At 37.2% G+C, this 26,714-nt stretch overlaps 5 protein-coding genes across 8 annotated transcripts; 2 read left to right on the top strand and 3 right to left on the bottom strand.

The window, feature by feature from the left end:
• The first annotated feature begins 14,799 nt into the window (after positions 1-14,799).
• LOC9307825 (phytoene synthase, chloroplastic) lies at positions 14,800-18,003 on the top strand. Of its 3 annotated transcripts, XM_021022422.1 has the most exons (8): positions 14,800-14,940; positions 15,042-15,067; positions 15,459-16,060; positions 16,135-16,185; positions 16,712-16,884; positions 16,964-17,199; positions 17,371-17,563; positions 17,660-18,003. In XM_021022422.1, the coding sequence occupies exons 3-8, from the start codon at positions 15,619-15,621 to the stop codon at positions 17,828-17,830; spliced, it is 1,266 nt and encodes a 421-aa protein (XP_020878081.1). In that variant the 5' UTR covers positions 14,800-14,940; positions 15,042-15,067; positions 15,459-15,618; the 3' UTR covers positions 17,831-18,003. The 3 variants fall into 3 exon arrangements, with proteins under 3 accessions (XP_020878081.1, XP_002873817.1, XP_020878082.1); XM_002873771.2 differs by having other exon boundaries at positions 14,800-15,067; XM_021022423.1 differs by lacking the exons at positions 14,800-14,940; positions 15,042-15,067 and adding an exon at positions 15,125-15,243.
• An 891-nt stretch (positions 18,004-18,894) lies between these two features.
• LOC9307824 (glutathione S-transferase F12) lies at positions 18,895-19,978 on the bottom strand. Its single transcript, XM_021023226.1, has 3 exons — positions 19,678-19,978; positions 19,550-19,598; positions 18,895-19,464 (listed from the first exon to the last, which is right to left on the bottom strand). Exons 1-3 carry the CDS (start codon positions 19,822-19,824, stop codon positions 19,016-19,018), a joined length of 645 nt encoding a protein of 214 aa, XP_020878885.1. The 5' UTR covers positions 19,825-19,978; the 3' UTR covers positions 18,895-19,015.
• Positions 19,979-20,410: 432 nt separating this feature from the next.
• On the bottom strand, positions 20,411-22,224 carry LOC9309884. The gene is made up of 3 exons (XM_021023227.1): positions 21,966-22,224; positions 21,001-21,212; positions 20,411-20,923 (listed from the first exon to the last, which is right to left on the bottom strand). The coding sequence occupies exons 1-3, from the start codon at positions 22,059-22,061 to the stop codon at positions 20,593-20,595; spliced, it is 639 nt and encodes a 212-aa protein (XP_020878886.1). The 5' UTR covers positions 22,062-22,224; the 3' UTR covers positions 20,411-20,592.
• A 350-nt stretch (positions 22,225-22,574) lies between these two features.
• On the top strand, positions 22,575-25,389 carry LOC9307823 (probable polygalacturonase At3g15720). Of its 2 annotated transcripts, XM_002873770.2 has the most exons (6): positions 22,575-23,480; positions 23,571-23,705; positions 23,861-24,019; positions 24,112-24,401; positions 24,497-24,605; positions 24,708-25,389. In XM_002873770.2, the coding sequence occupies exons 1-6, from the start codon at positions 23,298-23,300 to the stop codon at positions 25,113-25,115; spliced, it is 1,284 nt and encodes a 427-aa protein (XP_002873816.2). In that variant the 5' UTR covers positions 22,575-23,297; the 3' UTR covers positions 25,116-25,389. The 2 variants fall into 2 exon arrangements, with proteins under 2 accessions (XP_002873816.2, XP_020878777.1); XM_021023118.1 differs by having other exon boundaries at positions 22,575-23,705.
• Positions 25,390-25,696: 307 nt separating this feature from the next.
• On the bottom strand, positions 25,697-26,486 carry LOC9307822. Its single transcript, XM_021023119.1, has one exon. The coding sequence runs from the start codon at positions 26,367-26,369 to the stop codon at positions 25,977-25,979; it is 393 nt and encodes a 130-aa protein (XP_020878778.1). The 5' UTR covers positions 26,370-26,486; the 3' UTR covers positions 25,697-25,976.
• Positions 26,487-26,714: the final 228 nt, after the last annotated feature.

Below are 26,714 nucleotides of genomic sequence, written 5' to 3'. Positions count from 1 at the left end.
TCTATCATAAAACTAATGGTTGCTACGACTACAATGATAAAACAAGTTTTGTGTGCGTGTTACATATTGAAATCTTTAAAAGAAAATAATAATATTATAAATTGATTAATTATTTCTGATTAGCTAGGTTTAAGCATGTCATTTTTTGAATCAACAGATGCTCAAGATGTTGTACTAACTCACCATAATGCACAAGCTTGGCCACTTTCATTTTCCAGCATCGATCAAGCAACGACACAGCTGAGAAAGTAGCCAAGTTCTGGCTTTCCCTAAAAGCTTATGGCTCTAGATTGTACACGTTGGTACCAGGATGGTTACATCCATTTAATTTGTTGGAGGCTGATAAACCTAATCATAAACCAAAAACGTTTCTTTACAAGAGGAGAATGTATTTCAAACAAGATACGGAGAAAATACGGACCAGACTAAAAATAAGAATGGGACACAAGAAAAATACCAAACCTAAGAAAAATACAAAAATCAGAAAAAACAAACCTTGTGAACGCAAGAGAGAGGTAAACGAGAGCCACGAGAGTGTGGGACCCGAAAACCGACTAAGAGGAAATCTAACTTTTAACATTTAGTACCAATAAAACATTGACACGTGGAAAAGCAACGTCGCCCACTTTACCCTCCGCACTTTGATCCTTGATAAGCTTATCGCTCTCCCATTGGCCGTGGACTCCACGTGGCATCTCTCTGTTCTCTCTTTCTGCTTTTCTTATGTCAAATACACACAACCCCTCTCTCTAATTCTTTTTACCCAAACTGGCATGACCCCACCCAAAACCTCTATTGTCCTTTCTACCAACAATTACTTAAATGACTTATATAATACTCATTTTATTTTGCTTATGTAATTAATTACTATTGATCCCATCTCCATAGTGACATGTCTCAATTTTTCTTTGACAAAAAAATTGCGTCACTTTCTTGATTCATCAGGTTCGTAATCAAAAAATAAAAATCCACGTAATTCTAAAAGAAAATACACTTTGGAGTTTGGACGGTAATCCATCAAAATAGTGAGATAGATCAAGTTTTCTACGCAACTCTCGTAGAATTTAGCAACGAGTCTAGTTACGTTTCGTAACACAACAATATTTTACCATGATTAATTATGCTTCTTCAACCAATCTACTTTTTTTGGTTTTCTCTCTTTTCTTTAATGTTAACATCACACAATATAGCATCACCAATAGGGACAAATTATTTTTATTACACTAAGTATCTAAAATATAAAGTTTACATGAAAATGTATCTAAAATTTAATTAACAGAGTTTTTAATTTCATACACAATTGCACCCTTTTGTGACATTATTATTGTTTTATCATTTTTCCCCAATATTATACTATATATTTCACCGAGTACCGATAAATGTCTATATTGAATACAATTTATTAAACGACATATATGTTTCGTCACATCTGTATCATATAGAATTATATATGTTAAATTTGATGATGTAGTTTTTGTTTTTGAATTGAATGCTTACATTATAAACTACAAATAAATAAATATATTTTCTGTGCATTTTGAAGTACTATAATATGTTTTTAAAAAACCCACATCATTTCTAATGTTGGTTTAAATCATTAAAATCAAATAAAAGCTTAAACTACATCTATAAAAAAAGAGTAAATTAAATATCAATTTAGAACTCTTAAATCTACAATTACAGCTATATCCAACCTGTCACTCAAATGGTAAATAGAACAAATATATGGAATAATCAAACTTTCTCAAATATTTAGATTTCAAATAGTTAAAAACTTAAAATAGGATACAAATTTGGCCAAAAAGGAGAAAATGGGTTAAATAAAATAGGTAATGTGTTGTAAACTGTGTTGTTCTATTGATTAATGAATGAGATTTCGATACATATATATACATGATGAGGGGAGACAAATCCCCATTGGGCTAGTAAACCCTAAAGCCCAAAAGCCCACTAAGTACAATATAGGCCGTCATAAGGAGAATCTTCAAGAACATGGGCATGGGCCTTCTAGGACATGGACATGGGCCTTCTAGAATATGCATAAGGTCCACGGTTATGGAGTCCATCCAACATGTGGTTTATAACACTCCCCCTTGGATGACATAACCGTGTAGATGCCAAAGGATCTCAGTAATACGCTTGGGGATGCTGCCTCATTAAAACCTTAGCAGGAAAACCCATTGGGACAAAACCATGGTTAAGGAAAAAGAGTACAGCACGTATTACTCCCCCTGTTTTGGTCATCCCTGCAAGTCCTTAAGTCTCCGCATTCCAATTTGATGCGTGAGCTTCCTCAATGTCGATGTTGGTAATGCCTTGGTAAAGAGATCGGCTGAGTTGTCGCTGGATCGAACTTGTACCACTCGAACTTCTCCATCCCTTTGCAAGTCATGCGTGAAGAAGAACTTTGTTAGAATGTGCTTCGTCCGATCTCCCTTGATGTAGCCGTCCTTGAGCTGAGCGATACAGGCTGTGTTGTCTCCTCATATGATGGTCTTTGATGTTGTAGTAGCTGCGCCTTGAAGAAGGCTGCCTACGTACCCTTGGAAGGGATCAAGCCACACGTAGTTCCTATCTATTGACCATGCCATAATCTGATTTTACCTGCATCAGCAAAACAAACTAAACCAAAGCAAACTAGACCTTCTTTGGTTAGATCAGTATAGAATAAAACCCAACTAACAAACATAGGAAGAATAGAATTTAAAATTTAACCAAACCTTCCTTCAAACCTTTCTAGTGCCTTTGGGTTGATCATGAACTAAATTTAGGCAAAGGAGGTTCACGGCAAAACATATGTCTGGTCTAGTGTGGCTAGCCAAGTACATTGACGCTCCTATGGCACTAAGGTATGGCACTTCAGGATCGAGAACTTCTTCCTCATCCTTCTTTGGACCGAATGGATCACTATCCAATCCGAGGCTTCTCACCACCATTGGGCTGCTCAATGGGTGGGCCTGGTCCATATTGAATCTCTTGAGTACTTTTTCAGTATATGCCTTTTGATGCACAAGGATTCCATTATTCACGTACTCAAGTTGCAATCCCAAACAGAATTTTGTCTTGCCTAGGTCTTTCATCTCGAATTCTTTCTTTAGATATTTGACTGTTTGGGCGATTTCCCCAGAGGTTCCAAGGATGTTCAAATCATCCACATATACTGCTATTATCACAAACCCTTCGTTTGCAAATTTCTTTATGAAGATACATGGACTGATGGGATCATTCTTATAACCTTCTCTGACTAGGTACTCGCTTAATCTATTGTACCACATGCGTCCACTTTGTTTCAGTCCATAAAGCGATTTGTTCAGCCTTATGCAGTATTGGTCTCGAGACCCTTTCTTATCTTTATCTTTGAGCTCAATACCCTCTGGTAATCTCATATATATCATCCAGTGGACTTATATAAATATGCAGGCATTACATCCATTAGCCGCAAATCAAGTCTTTTTCTTTATATAGCCAGACTTAGCAAAATTTAAATGTCTTAGCATCCACCACAGGGGAGTATGTTTCTTCATAATCTATCCCCGGTCTTTGTGAGAATCCTTGTGCTACAAGCCGTGCCTTATATCTCACGATTTCATTATTCTCATTTCTCTTCTTCACAAAGACCCATTTGTGTCCTACTGGTTTTTACATCGAATGGTGTCCTTAAGGTCGGACCAAACTCATTCCTTTTCTTAATGATTCTTAGCTCCACGTTTTATGGTCTTGTACCATTTAATCAATCAAGTCTTTGAGTGCACTCTAGTATAGACGTGGGCTCCTGATCCTCATTTATATTCATAAATTCAAGTGCTACCTTGCATGCAAAATCATCTTATGTCGACATTTCTTATATGTTCCATTATGTTCCAGACATGATATAATCGATTTGAGATTTATTATGGTCAGGACCTTTAATACTTTGCAGCTTGGCGTCCCAAACTACATTATATGGTACCTGTACCTTAGAGCCGGCCGGCCTTATCTCCATGTCTGGGATGGTTTCCTTAGTAACCTCGGATTCCTATTGCACCTTTCTTTGATTTTCGAGGATTTTTATCTTTGGAACCTATTGGTCTACCACGTTTCTTTCGTGTGTTAGACTCGGTAGCAATTTCATTGATTCCCTTTTGGATATCAATACGTACTGGTGCATTACAAGCTGGTATGTACGTTTTTGTAACTTTCTTTGGGTCAGCAAAGGAATCTGGCAATTGATTAGCTAGCTTTTCAAATGTATAATCTTATGGACCTCTGATTCTCATGCCAGAGTCCGAGGATCTTGCCAATTTAAGGATGTTTGATTTTATTATATTTCTTTTATTGCTTTACCCAGCTTGTTCGTCTCTCCACCTATAGTAGGAAATTCGGATTCATTCAAATGACAATCCGCGTATCTAGCCTTAAATAGATCACCCGTAGTTGGCTCTAGATACTTAATAATGGTGGGAGAATCAAATCCAACATATATTCCCATCCTCCTTTGAGGTCCCATCTTTGTTTCTATGTGGTGGAGCAATCGGTACATATATGGCACACCCGAAAGTCTTTAGATGGGATATGTCTGGCTCATGACCCATAAGTAATTGGGATGGTGAATATCTATGTTCACTAGATGGCCTTATGCGTATAAGTTCTGATGCATGTAAAACAGCGTGTCCCCAAGCGGCTACTGGGAGCTTCGACCTCATGAGTAATGGTCGAGCTATCAATTGAATTCGTTTAATGAAGGATTCCGCTAATCCATTCTGTGTATGTACATGTGCTACGGGATATTCCACACTTACCCCCATGGACATACAGTAGTCATTAAACGCTTGGGACGTGAATTCACCGGCATTGTCTAGACGTATAGTCTTAAGCGGAAAATCTGGAAAGTGGGCTCGCAGTCTTATTATCTGGGCCAATAACCTAGCAAACACTTGGTTTCTAGTAGATAGGAGACAAACATGCGACCATCTTGTCGATGCATCAATGAGGACCATACATATATCTCCTTGTATCCTTTCCAGAAATTTTAAGGTCTCTTTATTTACCTTAGCCGGTGATGGCCTTATAATGAGTTTCCCTTGTGAACATGCTTCACACGTGAGATTCTTAGGGATAACTCTTTTCTCTCTTAGAGTGTGCCCCTTTGAATTAGTTATTAGTTTACGCATCATACTATGACCCGGATGGCCAAGCCGGTCATGCCATAAAGTGAATTTCTCGATGAACTCTTTGTTCATTGCCATATTAGCTTCGATCATATCGATTTTAGCATAGTAGAGACCAGTGGATAATGCGGGTATAGTCTCTTAGGACTTTCTTATGTCCTTGGGTGATCTCAATTATATTTAGGAATTCTTTGTTCCCTTCACCCTTTGTTTCAATATGGAAACCATTCAATCTTATATTTTTGAAACTTGACAAGCTCCTCTTCGAGCTGGGTGAATATAGGGCATCGCTTATTTCAAGATGCGTGCCCTTTGATAAAAGTATATGGGCATGACCATGGCCCTCAATAAGACTAGCTATACCCGCTATGGTGCTAATATTGGCATTTTTCATTATGAGATTTAGGAAAATATCTCTTATCTTTTGTGTGGCTCCACTATCCACCACAATTATGTTCTTGTCCTCGGCCATTTCTTATATGGACAAGAATCATGTTCTAAACATAAAATAATATAAAATAAATTCAAGCAAATAACAATCAATGAACACATAAAATGCAAAGAAAAACATAGAGGTTTTGATGTCGAAGTAAGATTTATCAACTTGATTCTTTTATGCAATCAGAAGTTTCATACTCTATTAGATCATCTTGATCATGTTCACCATCTTTATATACCAAATGGGCTTTAGGATTCTTCCCTTTTACACTCTCTTGATAGAGGTCACAACGATGTTTGGAAGTCCTACATATCTTAGCCCAATGGTTTCCCATTCCATATCTATGGTATACTCATTTGGTCGAGTGTTGTGGTTTGGAAATACCACATCGTCCTCGCCCTCGACCACGGCCGGAATTGGGTCTACATCCACGGTTATAGTGGTTCCCATGGCCGGATGAGTTATAGTGGCCACAACCACGTCCTTTCAATACCACATCTATGGCATACTCATTTGGTCGAGTGTTGTGGTTTGGAAATACCACATCGTCCTCGCCCTCGACCACGGCCGGAATTGGGTCTACATCCACGGTTATAGTGGTTCCCACGGCCGGATGAGTTATAGTGGCCACAACCACGTCCTTTCCATCCACCACGGTCACGGCCGTGTGGTCTATCACTTTAGACGTGGTTAGATTCTTTGGATTCTTTCTTATCCTCTGCGGCCTTATTGGCATTAGGTAATGGGGTTAATCTATGAGGTCGTAACTCACTGTTTTTATCTGTAAGTCATTATTTTTATTTTTTTTTTCATCTAGCAATAGACTCATCCACGAACTTATAGTCCTGGATTATGAGACTCTCAATAAGATGGTGTCTAATATTGTCTTGTATCTATCTTTCTCTCTTGGCATTCTTGCCTTATTAGATACATTCACCAAGTCCTTTTGACTTTAGGATAATCTTAGTATCCATTGCCCATTTTAAAATAATTATCTCCTAAGAAATTTAGGGCAGTAAAGTACAAGTTGTAATTCAACATCTACAAGAAAAAGTTTTGAGTCAAAATCATGTAATCGTTAGTGTCATGCGGTATTTGAGACCGAACCATGAATCGATTTACTTAGGAATTTGACTTTCCTCTTTTGCTTAGGATTAGATTTCCTCTTTTTATTAGGATTAACTTTTCCTTTTCCTTTTTAGGATTTACTTTCCTCTTTACTTTAGGATTAATTTTCCTATTTCACTTATGATTTTAGATTTTAAGATTTCCTATTTTAATTAGGATTTGGAAATTTTCTATTTCTTAAAGTTTTCCTATCTTGAATAGGATTTATGAATTTCCTAATTTAATTAGGATTTAGAGTACAATAGGATTTAGGATTTTATTTAGGTTTTCATGCTTTCTATTAGAATTTTAAAGTTTCCTATTTTATTGAAGATTTTAAGATTCCCTATTTAGGATTTAGGGTTGTTAAGATTTTCTATTATCTAGGGTTTCCTATTTTATTTAGGATTTTAAGGTTTCCTAGATTTTAGGGTTTCCTATTTTATTTAGGATTTTAGGTTTTAGGGTTTTGAGATTTCTTTTAGGATTATCTTTTCTAAGTTTTCTAGGGTTCATGCAATTTTAGTTTTAGGGTGTTAAGCATGTAATCAATCAAAGGAGCAAACAATCTAACAACCTAAACAATCTCAATCAAGCCGATTTAAACTTATGGAATTTTTTGGATTAGATTCGTTTTAGGTTTTAGGTTTTTAGACCTTTAAAGTTTCGGTTATTAGCTTATGTATTTTCGTTTTGCGATTTTAGGTTTAGACAATTAAAACTTCTCTAGCAACTTAGGCGAGTTTAGCTTAAGCGATAATCAACTTTTTCTAGCAACCTAAACGAGTCAAACAATCGAGCAAACAAGCAATCGGATCAAACAAGCAATCAAATCATACAAGCAAAGCAATCACTTAATCAATCATCATTCGTTTTAGGGTTTCTCTTTGCTTAACTTTCAAGTTCAATTGTTGGTTCTTTAGCTTTAGGGTTTTGATGTTACCTTTCACCTTATGGGGTTGTATGGACTAGAACCGGGAGCTAAAGACCTCGGTAACTCACGCTGCTGCAACGAACCGCAAACAGTACCACGATGAACAGTACCACGATGAACAGTGCCGCGATGAACAGTACCCGCGATGAACAGTGCGGCGATGAACCGTACGGCGATGAACAGTACGGCAATGAACAGTACCGAGATGAACAGTGTCGGCGATGAACAGTGCCGCGATTTTTAGGGTTAGGGTTTTAGGGTTTTCGTTAAGAGCAAGTCGTGCTGATAACGTGTTGTAAACTGTGTTGTTCTATTGATTAATGAATGAGATTTCGATACATATATATACATGATGAGGGGAGACAAATCCCCATTGGGCTAGTAAACCCTAAAGCCCAAAAGCCCACTAAGTACAATATAGGCCGTCATAAGGAGAATCTTCAAGAACATGGGCATGGGCCTTCTAGGACATGGACATGGGCCTTCTAGAATATGCATAAGGTCCACGGTTATGGAGTCCATCCAACATGTGGTTTATAACATAATGTGTTTTAAATTGGGATCTTTTAACTTTATATGAAAACTATTAAGGTTTTGTTGATTCAAGACACGAGTCACTCGAGAGTCGCATCTCACCAGTCAAAAATTAAATTAAAAAAATATACACAAGAAAATAAAAATTGTTATAGAACTTGTTGTTCTTATTCTTATTAATGAATGAAGTTCGTTACATATTTATACATGATGAGGGGAGACAAATCCCCATTGGGCTAGTAAACCCTAAAGCCCAAAAGCCCACTAAGATAAGATAGACCGTCATAAGGAGAATCATCTAGAATATGGACATGGGCCTTCTAGAATATGGATTAGGCCCAACGGTTATGGAGTCCATCCGACCATGCGGTCTACAACACTCCCCCTTGGATGACATAACCGTGTAGATGCCAAAGGATCTCAGTAATACGCTTGGGGATGCTGCCTCATTAAAACCTTACCAGGAAAACCCATTGGGACAAAACCATGGTTAAGGAAAAAGAGTACATCACGTATTACTCCCCCTGTTTTGGTCATCCCTGCAAGTCCTTAAGTCTCCGCATTCCAATTTGATGCGTGAGCTTCTTCAATGTCGATGTTGGTAATGCCTTGGTGAAGAGATCGACTGAGTTGTCGCTGGATCGAACTTGTACCACTCGAACTTCTCCATCCCTTTGCAAGTCATGCGTGAAGAAAAACTTTGTTAGAATGTGCTTTGTCCGATCTCCCTTGATGTAGCCGTCCTTGAGCTGAGCGATACAGGCTGTGTTGTCTCCTCATATGATGGTCTTTGATGTTGTAGTAGCTGCGCCTTGAAGAAGGCTGCCTACGTACCCTTGGAAGGGATCAAGCCACACGTAGTTCCTATTTATTGACCATGCCATAATCTGATTTTACCTGCATTAGTAAAACAAACTAAACCAAAGCAAACTAGACCTTCTTTGGTTAGATCAGTATAGAATAAAACCCAAATAAACAAACATAGGAAGAATAGAATTTAAAATTTAACCAAACCTTCCTTCAAACCTTTCTAGTGCCTTTGGGTTGATCATGAACTAAATTTAGACAAAGGAGGTTCACGACAAAACATATGTCTGGTCTAGTGTGGCTAGCCAAGTACATTAACGCTCCTATGGCACTAAGGTATGGCACTTCAGGATCGAGAACTTCTTCCTCATCCTTCTTTGGACCGAATGGATCACTATCCAATCCGAGGCTTCTCACCACCATTGGGCTGCTCAATGGGTGGGCCTGGTCCATATTGAATCTCTTGAGTACTTTTTCAGTATATGCCTTTTGATGCACAAGGATTACATTATTCACGTACTCAAGTTGCAATCCCAAACAGAATTTTGTCTTGCCTAGGTCTTTCATCTCGAATTCTTTCTTTAGATATTTGACTGTTTGGGCGATTTCCCCAGAGGTTCCAAGAATGTTTAAATCATCCACATATACTGCTATTATCACAAACTCTTTGTTTGCAAATTTCTTTATGAAGATACATGGACTGATGGGATCATTCTTATAACCTTCTCTGACTAGGTACTCGCTTAATCTATTGTACCACATGCGTCCACTTTGTTTCAGTCCATAAAGTGATTTGTTCAGCCTTATGCAGTATTGGTCTCGAGACCCTTTCTTATCTTTATCTTTGAGCTCAATACCCTCTGGTAATCTCATATATATCATCCAGTGGACTTATATAAATATGCAGGCATTACATCCATTAGCCGCAAATCAAGTCTTTTTCTTTATATAGCCAGACTTAGCAAAATTTAAATGTCTTAGCATCCACCACAGGGGAGTATGTTTCTTCATAATCTATCCCCGGTCTTTGTGAGAATCCTTGTGCTACAAGCCGTGCCTTATATCTCACGATTTCATTATTCTCATTTCTCTTCTTCACAAAGACCCATTTGTGTCCTACTGGTTTTTACATCGAATGGTGTCCTTAAGGTCGGACCAAACTCATTCCTTTTCTTAATGATTCTTAGCTCCACGTTTTATGGTCTTGTACCATTTAATCAATCAAGTCTTTGAGTGCACTCTAGTATAGATGTGGGCTCCTGATCCTCATTTATATTCATAAATTCAAGTGCTACCTTGCATGCAAAATGATCTTATGTCGACATTTCTTATATGTTCCATTATGTTCCAGACATGATATAATCGATTTGAGATTTATTATGGTCAGGACCTTTAATACTTTGCAGCTTGGCGTCCCAAGCTACATTATATGGTACCTGTACCTTAGAGCCGGCCGGCCTTATCTCCATGTCTGGGATGGTTTCCTTAGTAACCTCGGATTCCTATTGCACCTTTCTTTGATTTTCGAGGATTTTTATCTTTGGAACCTATTGGTCTACCACGTTTCTTTTGTGTGTTAGACTCGGTAGCAATTTCATTGATTCCCTTTTGGATATCAATACGTACTGGTGCATTACAAGCTGGTATGTACGTTTTTGTAACTTTCTTTGGGTCAGCAAAGGAATCTGGCAATTGATTAGCTAGCTTTTCAAATGTATAATCTTATGGACCTCTGATTCTCATGCCAGAGTCCGAGGATCTTGCCAATTTAAGGATGTTTGATTCCATTATATTTATTTTATTGCTTTACCCAGCTTGTTCGTCTCTCCACCTATAGTAGGAAATTCGGATTCATTCAAATGACAATCCGCGTATCTAGCCTTAAATAGATCACCCGTAGTTGGCTCTAGATACTTAATAATGGTGGGAGAATCAAATCCAACATATATTCCCATCCTCCTTTGAGGTCCCATCTTTGTTCTATGTGGTGGAGCAATCGGTACATATACGGCACACCCGAAAGTCTTTAGATGGGATATGTCTGGCTCATGACCCATGAGTAATTGGGATGGTGAATATTTATGTTCACTAGATGGCCTTATGCGTATAAGCTCTGATGCATGTAAAACAGTGTGTCCCCAAGCGGCTACTGAAAGCTTCGACCTCATGAGTAATGGTCGAGCTATCAATTGAATTCGTTTAATGAAGGATTCCGCTAATCCGTTCTGTGTATGTACATGTGCTACGGGATGTTCCACACTTACCCCCATGGACATACAGTAGTCATTAAACGCTTGGGACGTGAATTCACCGGCATTGTCTAGACGTATAGTCTTAAGCGGAAAATCTGGAAAGTGGGCTCGCAGTCTTATTATCTGGGCCAATAACCTAGCAAACACTTGGTTTCTAGTAGATAGGAGACAAACATGCGACCATCTTGTCGATGCATCAATGAGGACCATACATATATCTCCTTGTATCCTTTCCAGAAATTTTAAGGTCTCTTTATTTACCTTAGCCGGTGATGGCCTTATAATGAGTTTCCCTTGTGAACATGCTTCACACGTGAGATTCTTAGGGATAACTCTTTTCTCTTTTAGGGTGTGCCCCTTTGAATTTATCATAAGCTTACGCATCATACTATGACCCGGATGGCCAAGCCGGTCATGCCATAAAGTGAATTTCTCGATGAACTCTTTGTTCATTGCCATATTAGCTTCGATCATATCGATTTTAACATAGTAGAGACCAGTGGATAATGCGGGTATAGTCTCTAGGACTTTCTTATGTCCTTGGGTGATCTCTTTGTTCCCTTCACCCTTTGTTTCAATATGGAAACCATTCAATCTTATATCTTTGAAACTTAATAAGCTCCTCTTCGAGCTGGGTGAATATAGGGCATCGCTTAGTTCAAGATGCGTGCCATTTGGTAATAGAATATGGGCTTGGCCGTAGCCCTCAATAAGGTTTGCTATACCCGCTAAGTGCTAATATTGGCATTTTTCATTATGAGATTTAGGAAAATATCTCTTATCTTTTGTGTGGCTCCACTATCCACCACAATTATGTTCTTGTCCTCGGCCATTTCTTATATGGACAAGAATCATGTTCTAAACATAAAATAATATAAAATAAATTCAAGCAAATAACAATCAATGAACACATAAAATGCAAAGAAAAACATAGAGGTTTTGATGTCGAAGTAAAATTTATCAACTTGATTCTTTTATGCAATCAGAAGTTTCATACTCTATTAGATCATCTTGATCATGTTCACCATCTTTATATACCAAATGGGCTTTAGGATTCTTCCCTTTTACACTCTCTTGATAGAGGTCACAACGATGTTTGGAAGTCCTACATATCTTAGCCCAATGGTTTCCCATTCCATATCTATGGCATACTCATTTGGTCGAGTGTTGTGGTTTGGAAATACCACATCGTCCTCGCCCTCGACCACGGCCGGAATTGGGTCTACATCCACGGTTAAAGTGGTTCCCACGGCCGGATGAGTTATAGTGGCCACAACCACGTCCTTTCAATACCACATCTATGGCATACTCATTTGGTCGAGTGTTGTGGTTTGGAAATACCACATCGTCCTCGCCCTCGACCACAGCCGGAATTGGGTCTACATCCACGGTTAAAGTGGTTCCCACGGCCGGATGAGTTATAGTGGCCACAACCACGTCCTTTCAATACCACATCTATGGCATACTCATTTGGTCGAGTGTTGTGGTTTGGAAATACCACATCGTCCTCGCCCTCGACCACGGCCGGAATTGGGTCTACATCCACGGTTATAGTGGTTCCCACGGCCGGATGAGTTATAGTGGCCATAACCACGTCTTTTCCATCCACCACGGTCACGGCCGTGTGGTCTATCACTTTAGACGTGGTTAGATTCTTTGGATTCTTTCTTATCCTCTGCGGCCTTATTGGCATTAGGTAATGGGGTTAATCTATGAGGTCGTAATTCACTGTTTTTATCTGTAAGTCATTATTTTGCTCCTCAAGCAATAGACTCATCCACGGACTTGTAGTCCTGGATTATGAGACTCTCAATAAGATGGTGGCTAATATTGCCTTGTATCTATCTTTCTCTCTTGGCATTCTTGCCTTATTAGATACATTCACCAAGTCCTTTTGACTTTAGGATAATCTTAGTATCCATTGCCCATTTTAAAATAATTATCTCCTAAGAGATTTAGGGCAGTAAAGTACAAGTTGTAATTCAACATCTACAAGGAAAAGTTTTGAGTCAAAATCATGTAATCGTTAGTGTCATGCGGTATTTGAGACCGAACCATGAATCGATTTACTTAGGGATTTGACTTTCCTCTTTTGCTTAGGATTAGATTTCCTCTTTTGATTAGGATTAACTTTTCCTTTTCCTTTTAGGATTTACTTTCCTCTTTACTTTATGATTAATTTTCCTATTTCTAAATATTTCCTAATTTGATTAGGGTTTTAGAGTTTTAAGATTTCCTATTTTTTTTTATTTAAGATTTTAGGGTTTTAGGATTTCTTATTTTATTTAGGATTTTAAGATTTCCTAGAATTTAGGGTTTCCTATTTTATTTAGGATTTTAGGTTTTAGGGTTTTGAGATTTCTTTTAGGATTATCTTTTCTAAGTTTTCTATGGTTCATGCAATTTTAGTTTTAGGGTTTCTAACAACTTATGCATGTAATCAAGAAACAATCAATCTAAACAACCTCAAGCAAGCCGATTTATACTTATGGAATTTTCGGATTAGTTCTGATTTAGTTTTAGGGTTTTAGGCTTTTAAAGTTTCGGCCTTAGTTTAGGTATTTTCGATTTGCGATTTTAGGTTTAGATAATTAAAACTTCTCTAGCAACTTAGGCGAGTTTAGCTTAAGCGATAATCAACTTTTTCTAGCAACCTAAACGAGTCAAACAATCGAGCAAACAAGCAATCGGATCAAGCAAGCAATCGAATCATACAAGCAAAACAATCACTTAATCAATCATCATTCGTTTTAGGGTTTCTCTTTGCTTAACTTTCAAGTTCAATTGTTGGTTCTTTAGCTTTAGGGTTTTGATGTTATCTTTCACCTTATGGGGTTGTATGGACTAGAACCGGGAGCTAAAGACCTCGGTAACTCACGCTGCTGCAACGAACCGCAAACAGTACCACGATGAACAGTACCGCGATGAACAGTGTCGTGATGAACAGTGCTGCGATGAACAGTATCGGCGATGAACTGTGCCGCGATGAACAGTGTCGGCGATGAACAGTGTCGGCGATGAACAGTATCGCGATGAACAGTATCGGCGATGAACAGTATCGCGATGAACAGTGTCGGCGATGAACTGTGTCGGCGATGAACTGTGTCGGCGTGAACATTATCGGCGATGAACAGTATCGGCGATGAACAGTGTCGGCGTGAACAGTATCGGCGATGAACAGTATCGGCGGTGAACAGTGTCGGTGATGAACAGTGTCGGTGTGAACAGTACCGCGATTTTTAGGGTTAGAGTTGTTAAGAGCAAACTCGTGCTGATAACGTGTTATAGAACTTGTTGTTCTTATTCTTATTAATGAATGAAGTTCGTTACATATTTATACATGATGAGGGGAGACAAATCCCCATTGGGCTAGTAAACCCTAAAGCCCAAAAGCCCACTAAGATAAGATAGACCGTCATAAGGAGAATCATCTAGAATATGGACATGGGCCTTCTAGAATATGGATTAGGCCCAACGGTTATGGAGTCCATCCGACCATGCGGTCTACAACAAAAATAACGACTTTTGTATTTATACTGGCAAGATTCTCATTAAATCCCAGCAAAAAAAGAAAAAAAAAAAAAGACAAAGAAGGAAGAAAATTTGAGTGGGTGAGAATTTTTTACGATAGAGGAAGAGACATCATCTACTTGTGTTGTGTGTGTATATTACCAGTAAGCGTTGCAATATAACTTCTTGAGGATCTTCCGACATTAATGGGTCAAACCTTTTTCTCGTCTTTTCGATTAATTTAGTGTTTGACAATCTCCTCCTCCTCCTTCTTCTTCAAAGTTTTCTCACAGTATCTGTTGTTCTTACAGAGAGAGAGAGAGAGAGAGAGAGAAAGGTAGGCTTTAGTTTCCATCACTCATTTTCTCTCGTTTGGTTAAGCTTACCCTGTCATGTGGTTCACTGTTTCGATGCTTTTGGGCTCTTATTAGACCTTCACATGTTGATAAATCACAACGATACGCAATCTAACTTGTTTTTGTGTAATTTTGAGTGGAAAAATAGATGAACCCAGTTGAGTATTTAGCAGATAAGATTAGGGGATTTGCTTGTTTCTTTTCTCTTTTAATGTTCTCATTTGCTTTTGAAGATCTTCTCTTTATGTTTGTGTCTCTTCGCTATTTTACTTGCTTGAAGAAATTGAGTTTCTCTCTCGCTTAATTTGGCTTTATATACAGATTTAGAGATCTCGATTGCTAATCAAATGGTTTTATGTTTTCAATTTGCAGGAAAGCATTAATCTTTTACCAGTTTGATCCAAATCAAAAACTGGGTTTCACTGAAAAGTTGGGATTTTGATTCTTCTTAGTGAAGAAACAGAGTAAACGAAAGAAGAAAAAAAACAAGAGAAAGTTGAGATTTTTCTCTCACTCTCTCAAGAACTTGAGTATGTCTTCTTCTGTAGCAGTGTTATGGGTTGCTACTTCTTCTCTGAATCCAGACCCAATGAACAATTGTGGGTTGGTAAGAGTTCTAGAATCTTCTAGATTGTTCTCTCCTCTTCAGAATCAGAGACTAAACAAAGGTAGGTGGAAGCAGACACCAACTTGGAGTTCTTCTGTTATGAACCCAAGTAGAAGAAGTGGTGTTGTGTCTTCAAGTTTAGTAGCAAGTCCTTCAGGAGAGATAGCCCTCTCATCTGAAGAGAAGGTTTACAATGTTGTGCTGAAACAAGCTGCTTTGGTGAACAAACAGCTAAGGTCTTCTTCTTATGATCTTGATGTGAAGAAACCACAAGATGTTGTTCTTCCAGGGAGTTTGAGTTTGTTGGGTGAGGCTTATGATCGATGCGGCGAAGTTTGCGCTGAATATGCGAAGACGTTTTATCTAGGTAAGGATCATCTTTTTTTCTCTTCTTAGGCTGTGGTGAGAATGATGTTCTGAGTTCTAATGTGTATGTTGCAGGAACTTTGCTTATGACACCCGAAAGGCGAAAGGCGATTTGGGCTATCTACGGTAAGTTACTGCACAAAACCAATGGTTGAAGAACTGTTTTAGAATATCTGCATTGATTTGAATTGTAGAATAAAGTGATGCTCAAAGTAGATTTCTACAAACAATCTAATGTGTCTCTTGGTTAGTATCTAGATTATTTTTTTAACAAGAAAGTTCTAAGAATCAGAAATAGATTCCTAGAATCTTAGACTCCTGTAGAAGGATAGGTCTCTAGTTAGTTTGTGTGGTTAGCTTGTGTCTAAGATAAGTCCATTAACACCAAGCATCCAAATTTTGTACCCTTTGAAGATTTAAGACCCAAGAAATCTAGCTTAGTTACTAATATGGGGTTTTAATGGGCTTTTTGGGCCCAATGTTCTTAAACTCTGGAGATTTTACTCTGCTGAACAATGTTAACTCATGACCCTCTCTAGGAAATACTAGTATCCAAAGCATCTGAGGAATTCAAAACTATCAAATATCAAAAGTTGTTTTCTTTTATGTCTGATTTGTCTCAATTTGATGGTTTTACTCGGTTTTTGTGCAGTTTGGTGTAGAAGAACTGATGAACTCGTCGATGGGCCTAATGCTTCACATATAACTCCCATGGCTTTAGATAGATGGGAAGCAAGGTTAGAAGATCTTTTCCGTGGCCGTCCTTTCGATATGCTTGATGCTGCTCTCGCTGATACAGTTGCTAGATACCCGGTTGATATTCAGGTCAGCCTTGCTCTGTCTTATATTCAGTCCATTGCAATAAACCTTATAAACTTTGATCTAATGTTTCTTTATGTTGCAGCCATTTCGAGACATGATTGAAGGAATGAGAATGGACTTGAGGAAATCGAGATACCAGAACTTCGATGATCTATACCTTTACTGCTACTATGTCGCGGGAACCGTCGGATTGATGAGCGTTCCGGTTATGGGAATCGATCCTAAGTCGAAAGCAACAACCGAAAGTGTTTACAACGCTGCCTTGGCCCTTGGTATAGCCAATCAGCTTACCAACATACTCAGAGACGTTGGCGAAGAGTGAGTCTTTTTTAATAAAGCTTTGGTTTCTTGATTTCACATATCTCTCCTAAACCAGGTTTCTTGATTCGCATATCTCACTTAGACCGGCTTCTTGATTTCACATGCTTCTTTTAAACAGGTTTCTTGATTCACATATCTCTCTTACATTGGTTTTGCTCTCTCTTTCAGTGCGAGAAGAGGAAGGGTTTATCTGCCTCAGGATGAATTGGCTCAAGCCGGTCTTTCAGATGAAGACATATTCGCCGGAAAAGTCACTGATAAATGGAGAAACTTCATGAAAATGCAGCTTAAACGAGCAAGAATGTTCTTCGATGAAGCTGAGAAAGGCGTCACCGAGCTCAGCGCCGCTAGCAGATGGCCAGTAAGTGTCTATAAAACACTCTTCAGCAGCAAGTTTACCGTTTACCTTTTTGTTTTGGATCGATTTTAACCCGAAGACTTGGCTGAAATGTTTCAGGTATGGGCATCGTTGCTATTGTACAGGAGAATATTGGACGAGATTGAAGCGAATGATTACAACAATTTCACTAAGAGAGCTTATGTGGGGAAAGTCAAGAAAATTGCAGCTTTGCCATTGGCTTATGCTAAATCAGTGCTAAAGACTTCAAGCTCAAGATTATCAATATGATCGAGAGGAAAGTGGAACAACCTAAGAGCGCTTTTTGTGATTAAGAAAAAACTTAGGGTCGAATTTATCATGTTAACTAATATATACATATTAATGGGGGAAGCAAATTCTTATAATGTTACATTATTTTTCTCTATGTAAAAAAGTAATTTTTATTTTATTTTTGTTATTTATCTAATCCTCTTGGCTTAATGAGGCAATAGAAAGATTTTGGTTGATGAAATAGTTTTGTGATATACATACAAAAAGAATTTCTAGCTATGTTGCATGGAAACTCTCTTCGAGGTCCGTTTCCCGTTTCCGAAACGTTTCGGAAACGGAAACTCTTCGGAAACACGAAAAACGTCATGGAAACGCGTTTCCTAAAAATCTATGTTTGGAAACACGATGGAAAATTACGTTTCTAAAATGGAAACGCGACAAAAAAAATTTGATTGACTTTGGAAACTTAATAAATAAAAGTTGAAAAGATTAAGATTTATAATACATATAACTAATTTTGGAAGACTCTGAGTTTTAAGATCTTTTTATCGACAAACTAGATTTGGGGCATCTTTATATGATCTATGATGAAACTAATGAAAATGAGAATGAAAATGTTTGTCTATATTAAATATTTGAACTTGAACCTTTTAATCTTTTTTCTTTTAAAATTTTAGTTAACCTATTTAATATTTGATGTTTTGGACTTTATTGTTTAATTAAACCATTTTTTATAGTTTTATGTTAATGTTATATATATACATATATTATATATGTGTACACGTTTCCAATCCCTAATTTTAGAAAAAAATCGTTTTCCGTTTCCGAAACGTTTCGCTTCCACGTTTCCGTTTCCGTTTCCATGCAACATAGATTTCTAGTGAGTAGTGACTTCATAGGGATTGGCTAAAACTAAAATTATTTAAAGTGTTATGGTACGAAAACATACTTAAAAACTAATGCTCTCTAACCATTTTATATCTCACTCAAAAATAGAGTAAAAATAAGATTACTCTACATTGAAAGTAAATTTATTTTTTTACTCTATTCGTTTTAGAGTAAAAAATTGAGAATTATGGTCATTGACATAAAATCTTTAAAAAGTAAATTGAATTTATTACTGAAACGTACAAAACAACACAAACAGAAAACAGAAAATATATAAAGCTTATTTGGTTCAGATCATCATAAATTCGAGCTAATTCAATGACCAGCCAGCACCATAAGCTTCTTCCAAGACGGTCTATCCGAAATCTCTTCCCACCACCGGTTAAAACTACCACGAGCCTTAACCATCTGGTTTATATCGGTTATACTCATCAAGTACCCCATCGCCGGCATGTGCGTCAAATCAGCCATAGTGAATTCTTCACCAGCCAAAAACCGGTTCGAAGAAAGCCGATTATTGTATATGTCCAAGACCACTCCTAGCTTCACTTTGAGCTCCTCGACCAAAACGACATCACATTTCTCGCCTAACCTAGGCTTGATGATTAGGTTAATCACGATGGGATGGGCCAGAGCGTTGAAGTAATGGGTCTCCACGTCAGCCCACTGGTCCACGATGGCTCGGTGCTCTAGAGACTTGCCCAAAAGGTTCGTGCCTTGGTCCGCGTACTTGGTCGCGTAGTATCTCGCAATGGCTCGTGATTCTTAGAAGATAAAGAGCCAAATTTCAAAACACTATATTAACGATAGAAATTTTTTTTTTATAAAATGTTGTTGTTAGGATGTTACCAAAAAGCTTGAAATCTCCGTCTTCTATGGCTGGAACTTGACCAAATGGCTACAAGAAAATAATAATTATAATATATTGGATATAAAGCAATGATTTACTTTCTAAGTTTAATAAATTTGTTTTTTACCTGACGAAGAAGATGTTCTGGTTTTTTCTGCTCTAATGTATCAAGATCGATATGAATAATCTCAAATTCAATTTCTTTCTCCAGAAAACAGAGCAAGACTCTTTGTGGACAAGCTGCTGTTACCTGTCCATATAGTTTCACAACCATTCTATAATTTGACAATAACTTTGTTTAATAAGAAAAATTACGAAGAAGAAAGATTTTACTATATGCTCTTTTTAATATTTGGCTATCGAACTTGTTTATAAATGAGAAGAGATGAGAGAAAATGTGTTGGCATTTTATTAGACTCAAGATCGGAAGAAACTGGTTGTTGTGAGGGTTAAGTAGAGCATGTGGTGGTTGTTCCTCTAACGGTGGATGTGTCATTCAAATTTCTCTACAAACTTTACAAGTCTCAAATATCACTTGTTTCGGAATATAATTTTGATTACTATTATATATCGCTATCGAATTTATGTGTTATTAGGTTCGGAAAATTTGGTTCAAATCATTTAGCTTAATGCCTAAATTGGACACTCCTAATCGTTTTCATATTTTCGTTTGGAACCATGATCAAGGAATCTGAAGTTTCTTTCCTAACGCACGTGCCAAACCGCGTTTGGTCGGACCGGCGGGTAGGGTTTTTGTTGTAAAAGAGACCAACACTTCCCTTCCCAACAACCACTTTTGACTTGCATAAATAAGAAAGAAACAGAGAACTAAGAAGAAGAAAAAAACTACACCAATTAAGTGACGTTTTTGTGGTTCTCAAGGATTTCCACTTCAGTCAATAAATCATACAAAGTTTCATACTCTTAAGTCTTGATCTCACATACAAGAATCACAAAGATAATCAAACACAAATCCTTTAATCCTTTTGTCTAAATCTTCTCCTAAACCTAAAGTGTTTTTACAAGCAAGCCTTGTCTGTTTTTAAGTGAACTGTCTTCTCATGTAAGTATCCTCATGAACAAAGACGGGATCTTCTACTCTCTCTGGAATCTGAGGCTGCCCCATTGCTATTCCTGTTCCTTGGTTTGCGCCCGTCGTTGTGGCAGCAACATTTTGCTTACTTGAAGTCAAACACAAATAGTAGACAATCCCAAGGGCAATAGTAATAAGCGAAAGCACAGCGCCGGTAGAGAAAACGCCTGGTTTCACAATGTAGCAAAAGTAGGTACCAGCATTCATTGATTCCTCGGTGTGTTCATCGTTGAGTGCAGCTCCAGTAAGCAGCACGAGGAAAGCTATTACAAAAGTGAACCTACAGTACCGCGAGATCACTAGTAGTAAGCAAATTGTAAGTAAAGCAAGAAAAGGAAAAGAGATGATGAGAATTACCAGGAAACAACAAAGCAGATTAAGGAGATAATCCAATTAGACCTCGAAGGAGCAGGACCTTTTCTACAACAAAAACAACCGCTTGAGACGCTGACTATTATCTGAGCCATCAACAGAAAGAGAGCTGAAGTGAAGCCGAGATCAAAAGCTGGACTTCTTGGATAAGTGCATTTTTTGATTGAATCCGAAACAGTAACCTTGACCTGAGATCTCTGCATCGATTTAAGATAAAAATGAAAAAACAAACCTTTAGAAAAAGTTTGAAACATTTCACAAATACACAAGAAAGTTTCAACAACTTTATAAATAGACAAATTAGCTCAAGAGAATATAATTAAGTATTGTAGAAACTTCGTTCATTTACATACCTACAAATTCCTTATGAGTTATGACTAATTGATTCTAACAAAGAACATTCAACTCAATCGACCAATACATAAAACCCCATTAAGAAAGTCTATAACTTTGATCCAATAGACTGAATCTAACATGATATTAATCCAAAACCATATGTTAATTAATTGGAATCTGACATTGAACATACAAATACATATGCAATTACCAAAACACACCAACAAAAACTAATAAACTTTTCAAAGATCTTCCAATTGTTTGGATTTAACAAGTTCTATAAAAAAAATATCACCGTTAATGGGGACCATTGCTGTTTCATTGACAAGTAAAAATTCCCAAACCAACGAGTTTCCCACCAATCTATATTCAACTCATATCTCAAAGATTGAAGCTTTCATCTCAAACGCATTTTTCAGCCAATGAATTTCAAAATCAGCAGAAAGGAAAACGAAAAGAAGACAAAAACCCACATATAAAAACAACTTCTTTAGAGTGTTTCAACAACCGTTGTAGCTGAACTAACCCAAAAAATCATGAGAAAGAATCACAAATTTCACTACAAAACAGAAACCCTAGAAGTGATGTCTCAGTAGGAAGAAGAAAGAAGAAACCTTGATTCGAGTAGCTTCAGCGGCGAAGGCAGTAACAGCTGATAATAAACCAAGAAGAAATAAGACACCACACATCACAACCTTTCTCCTCTCCATCTCTCTCACTTCCAACTCCAAAGATGCTGACTTTTTTTTTTTTTTTTTAAATATCTTTCTTCTCCAATTTTATTGTTTGCTTTTTTTGGCTTCTTCTTCGTTGGTAAGAAAATGTAAAGTTGGTGACAAACCCATCATTAAACACCGCACTCGCTTTTAGTCGGCAAAGCACTCTACTCTCTCCTCCTTATTCTTAGATAGTTCCACGCGTAATGGTACTTTCAATAGCGTGTACTTTCTCTGTTTTGGTTTGGTTTCAAATCTGATTTGATTAGTTCAGTTTAGTTCAGTCAAGATCGGACCGGATCGGTTTGCTACTACATGAAATGAAGGTAAGCAAATAAATTTATTAAGAGCAAATTAAATTATTTAAAGTTTGGTCCATTTGATATTTTTAACTAATAAGTCTAGCTTATTGGTTGAATAAATTTTACCTTAAGAGTTTTCACCATTTATTATAAATTTCCATTTACTTTGCTGAAAATTAAAATCAAATATTTTTTTAAAGAGGAACACATTTTATCTTTTCTTACTATATTTACTAAAATGAATAGAATGACAATATTCTTGACCAAAAAAAAGAAAAGAGAATGACAATATTATTCTATCATTTGTATCCATGACTTATTATTTATCTTTATTCATTTCATATTTACTATTTATCTAACTAAAGAAATTAGAAGGACTAATGTTTAACAAATTCTTTCGAGTTTGAGGTTTAGTCATTTACATTTCGGTTTAATCAATCTAAAGATTCTTGTGAATCAAAAATTAGTGGCGCCTCGGATTCATCATATAAATGATTCAACCAAAGGTCTCTCTTATGAGTTAATGATGAATCTATTTCTATCTTTAGATAAGCCATAATTCATTCATTCCTCGAATCAATCATGTAGCTATATAACATTAGAAAGAATCAAGCATATAAGTAAACTATCACTATTGTCGCTAAAAAAACGGTAAACTATATCGTTTGCGATTTGTTAAATATGTCAATAAATTAGAATATACCTTAATTTATAAAGATTTCAATATCTCAATTATAATCCAAGATTAGTTTCCAATTTATAGCACACAAAATTAGTGATTAGCGATAATCTCTTACTATAAAAACACAAAATCAAACGCAATATCTATCAATTAACCACCTTTCTTTATACAACCCTATATACATTTAGATATATAAATATAGTAATGTATTATCCTTGAAATTTGTTCTCATCATCAAGCATATGCATGGGTCGTCCAAAGATGAAATCTTCGTTGTTGTTCTTCTTGTTATGTTTGTTTCAAATAAACAAATTAGGTTTCTGCTTAGAAGAAGAAGCTCAAAAGTCTAAAAACGGAGTTGGAAGCAATGGATTCATAAGTGTCACTAGTTTCGGAGCTATTGGTGATGGAGAGACCGATGATACTAAGGTGTGTATATATAGAATCATCACTATTTGTATCAAAGTGGTATGTATGATCTTTGCTTTAATGTATGTTTATGTTATCAATATATTTCAGGCTTTTCTTAAGGCATGGGAAGCTGTATGCAAAGGAGGACGCAATACAAAGATTCTAGTGCCTCAAGGGAAAACCTTCATGCTTAAGCCTCTTGCATTCATCGGTCCATGCAAGTCTTCTTCTATCTCCTTCTCGGTATATATATATATACTTGACTCTTTCTCTAGTTTCAAATTATATTGGGAAATTCAGCCGCTATGTGAAATATGATTTCAATAGTAATCAATTTTAGCTTAGTAAAAATAACTCGAACCAAATGTTTAAGTAATTTGGTGATTTATTTACATTAGATAAGAGGTAATCTTGTGGCACCGGGTTACACTTGGTATGCGGGAAGATATCCAACATGGATTAGTTTTGACAGTATCAACGGTCTTGTTGTCACCGGAGGTGGCACCATCGACGCTCGTGGTTCTTTGTGGTGGGGCAACGTTAATACTCGCCCCTCCGTAAGTCCATTTGCAAGATTCTCACACATTAATATGAACTTTGGTCAAATTGGTTATCAATTATTATTAATGTTTCTTCCATGGTTTCTTAGGCAATGCACTTCAACAACTGTAATGGTCTTAGGATATCTAATCTCCGACATTTGAACAGTCCTCGGAACCATGTAGGTCTAAGTTGTTCACAGAACATCGAGGTCACGGGTATAAGGATGACAGCCCCCGGTGATAGTCCCAACACGGATGGTATTGACATATCAAACTGTAAAGGAGTCCACATACATGACTCTGTGATTGCCACTGGAGATGACTGCATCGCCATTAATAGTGGTTCCTCTCATATCAACATAACCGGCATTTTCTGTGGCCCCGGTCACGGCATCAGGTGATTCCTAAATTCACAGATTCACAAACAATCATCATATAATATACACCAAAGTACAAACTAAATCATATAGAGTATGGATTTGATACTAATAGCGTAGGAAGTCTTGGAGTAACTGGAGATTTTGCAACTGTTGAAGAAGTGAGGGTAAAGAACTGCACTTTTACAAACACACAGAATGGTGTCCGAATCAAGACATACCAGGTTGTCCATTAATCTTTTATTACTATTCATCATTAGTTCTTGGTCTTATTCATCATATTCGCAACTAAATCTGTTTTCTATTTTTGTGTGAATGTTTTGTAGAATGGATCAGGATATGCTCGGAAAATCTCATTCGAGGATATCATCATGGTTGCCTCAGAGAACCCTATTATCATAGACCAGACTTACCACAATGGAGGCACGAACGGAGGAAGAAGCAAGTCATCTAATAGCTATCAAAACTGTCATTTAGCAGCAAAACAACGGACTCAGTCCGGTAATGGCAAAGGCGTGAGAGTGAGTGATGTGCGTTACTCTAGTATCCGTGGGTCATCTGCAAGCGATCAAGCCATTACATTGAACTGCGATGCAGACTTGGGATGCTCAGATATAGTGATGAACAATGTGAATATGGTTTCAGCGACATTTGGTCACAAGGTGTTTGCTACCTGCAAAAATGCTCATGGGTCTTTTTTTGCTTCAAAAGTGAATTGTCTGAAAAAGTATTAAGTATGCCTTTTTGTGAGATCCTTTCCTTGAAGAACCAAGAAAGAAAATGGATTCTTCTCAACTTTTTCTTAGAAGAGAACCGTTTTTCCCTGAGTTTTTTTTTTTTTTTTTTTTTATGTAGAAAACGTTTATTTGTTCTCATTATTGGTTGAATAAATGTTTCAGTTGGTTACTACTGCAATGAATCCTGCAGAGAAAAGTGGGTTTTGGTGTCATATCATCTAATAAAGACTGAATCTTTGTGTCCACAAACACAAAGGAAGAGTTAAAACTCTCTGAGGTTGCTTTATACTAAACAAAGTTGGGATGTTAACCTGTGCAATAACTGAGACTATGGAGAAGAAGAGAAAGATTCAAACACTCTTTGACTCTGTTACAGAGGGATTGAGAAAGATGTTCATTAAGATCCATGGAACTTAAAATTAGCCTACATTACCTTATCAAGAACTTAAAATTGAAAAGTATGGATTACTCCAATTTAAAACTGGAGTCCTTAAGTTGATGAATCATTGTGAAAAGAACAATGATTGGGTGATTAACAGTTCATGATTATCAAACCCAGGTATTAGAACACAATCAAATAAGACTCCAAGTTTGAAGTTTTATTGCAAGTATCATCAACTGAGTGAATCAAGATCCAAACTTGCAACAGATCAAAGATCAAACAAGCATTGAAGAAGCATATATTTAAGTAATTATAGATCCTTCAATCCCCAAAAGAAACAAAGAGCAAAAACATTGAAAAACGCAGGAAAAAAAAAACACCAAAAACCTAAAACAACACAAGTAAAGAGACTCTTTTCATCGAAAGTCAAACAAAAGGACCTGAGGACAACGAGGGACGAAGCAGCTGGCTCTTACTTAATCCTTGTTCTTGAGCCTCTCAACCCTCTGATTAAGCTGCTCAATCCTCACAACCAAATTCGTGACAGAGTACAAAATCCAGTAGAAAACAAGAGCCGACGCGATCAGAAGCGCGTTACGCTGAGACTTCATGATCGATTTCTGGTGACGAAGATGCTCAGAAGGAGTACACGAATCACTATCACAAGAAGGTCGAGTCTCGTACTTCCAATAGATATCCATAAGAAGGAAGAGACAAAACGGAATTATCGAGAGAAACGGCTTCAAGAGATTACGAGTCACAGCAACCAATCCTTTGCGGAGAGCGTCGAGTCCAGGCATCGTCAAGAGAATCACCATGATCGCTTCAGCTGCTGCTGCGTAACCTAACACAACCCATTCGAGAGCCATTGGAGAATTGCGATCTAGATCGATGAGTTTTAGATCTGAGTCGGTTTTGGTTCTCTGATTGTGATTTTTTTTTCTTAGTGAACAAGTTTTAGATCTTTCTTTGCCTTTGTTGATTTTTTAGTACAAAAAGGAAGAAGAAGATGTACGGAGGATTAAGCACGTGGCGCTTGTGTGGTGTACGCGTATCGCACGTCGAGGTTTCTTAATGGGCCCAATTTCAGCCCAACAAAATTGATTTCCAAAATTCATATTATAATGCGTCATCAATTATATAATCTTTCCATCTTTGGTGCCAAATTATATAGTAGTATACCCTAATTTTGTTCACTGATTTAGAGACTTTTA

The sequence above is a fragment of the Arabidopsis lyrata genome, assembly GCF_000004255.2.
Source record: "Arabidopsis lyrata subsp. lyrata unplaced genomic scaffold ARALYscaffold_6, whole genome shotgun sequence".
NCBI classification, from domain to species: domain Eukaryota; kingdom Viridiplantae; phylum Streptophyta; class Magnoliopsida; order Brassicales; family Brassicaceae; genus Arabidopsis; species Arabidopsis lyrata.
Note: the sequence above shows the minus strand (reverse complement) of the source record. Positions and strands in the feature narration are given on the sequence as shown.

Bases quoted from the DNA above. Each gene is read 5' to 3' on its own strand.
- LOC9309884 (XM_021023227.1), bottom strand. From the start codon at position 22,061: ATGGAGAGGAGAAAGGTTGTGATGTGTGGTGTCTTATTTCTTCTTGGT. The intron at 21,213-21,965 runs GTTTCTTCTTTC...AAATCGATGCAG, and splicing joins CTGAAGCTACTCGAATCAAG to AGATCTCAGGTCAAGGTTAC. The intron at 20,924-21,000 runs GTAATTCTCATC...GCGGTACTGTAG, and splicing joins ATCTGCTTTGTTGTTTCCTG to GTTCACTTTTGTAATAGCTT.
- LOC9307822 (XM_021023119.1), bottom strand. From the start codon at position 26,369: ATGGCTCTCGAATGGGTTGTGTTAGGTTACGCAGCAGCAGCTGAAGCG.
- LOC9307824 (XM_021023226.1), bottom strand. From the start codon at position 19,824: ATGGTTGTGAAACTATATGGACAGGTAACAGCAGCTTGTCCACAAAGA. The intron at 19,599-19,677 runs GTAAAAAACAAA...ATTTTCTTGTAG, and splicing joins CAGAACATCTTCTTCGTCAG to CCATTTGGTCAAGTTCCAGC. The intron at 19,465-19,549 runs GTAACATCCTAA...TTATCTTCTAAG, and splicing joins CGGAGATTTCAAGCTTTTTG to AATCACGAGCCATTGCGAGA.
- LOC9307825 (XM_021022422.1), top strand. From the start codon at position 15,619: ATGTCTTCTTCTGTAGCAGTGTTATGGGTTGCTACTTCTTCTCTGAAT. The intron at 17,200-17,370 runs GTGAGTCTTTTT...TCTCTCTTTCAG, and splicing joins CTCAGAGACGTTGGCGAAGA to TGCGAGAAGAGGAAGGGTTT. The intron at 17,564-17,659 runs GTAAGTGTCTAT...GAAATGTTTCAG, and splicing joins GCGCCGCTAGCAGATGGCCA to GTATGGGCATCGTTGCTATT.
- LOC9307823 (XM_021023118.1), top strand. From the start codon at position 23,298: ATGGGTCGTCCAAAGATGAAATCTTCGTTGTTGTTCTTCTTGTTATGT. The intron at 23,706-23,860 runs GTATATATATAT...TATTTACATTAG, and splicing joins CTTCTTCTATCTCCTTCTCG to ATAAGAGGTAATCTTGTGGC. The intron at 24,606-24,707 runs GTTGTCCATTAA...AATGTTTTGTAG, and splicing joins TCCGAATCAAGACATACCAG to AATGGATCAGGATATGCTCG.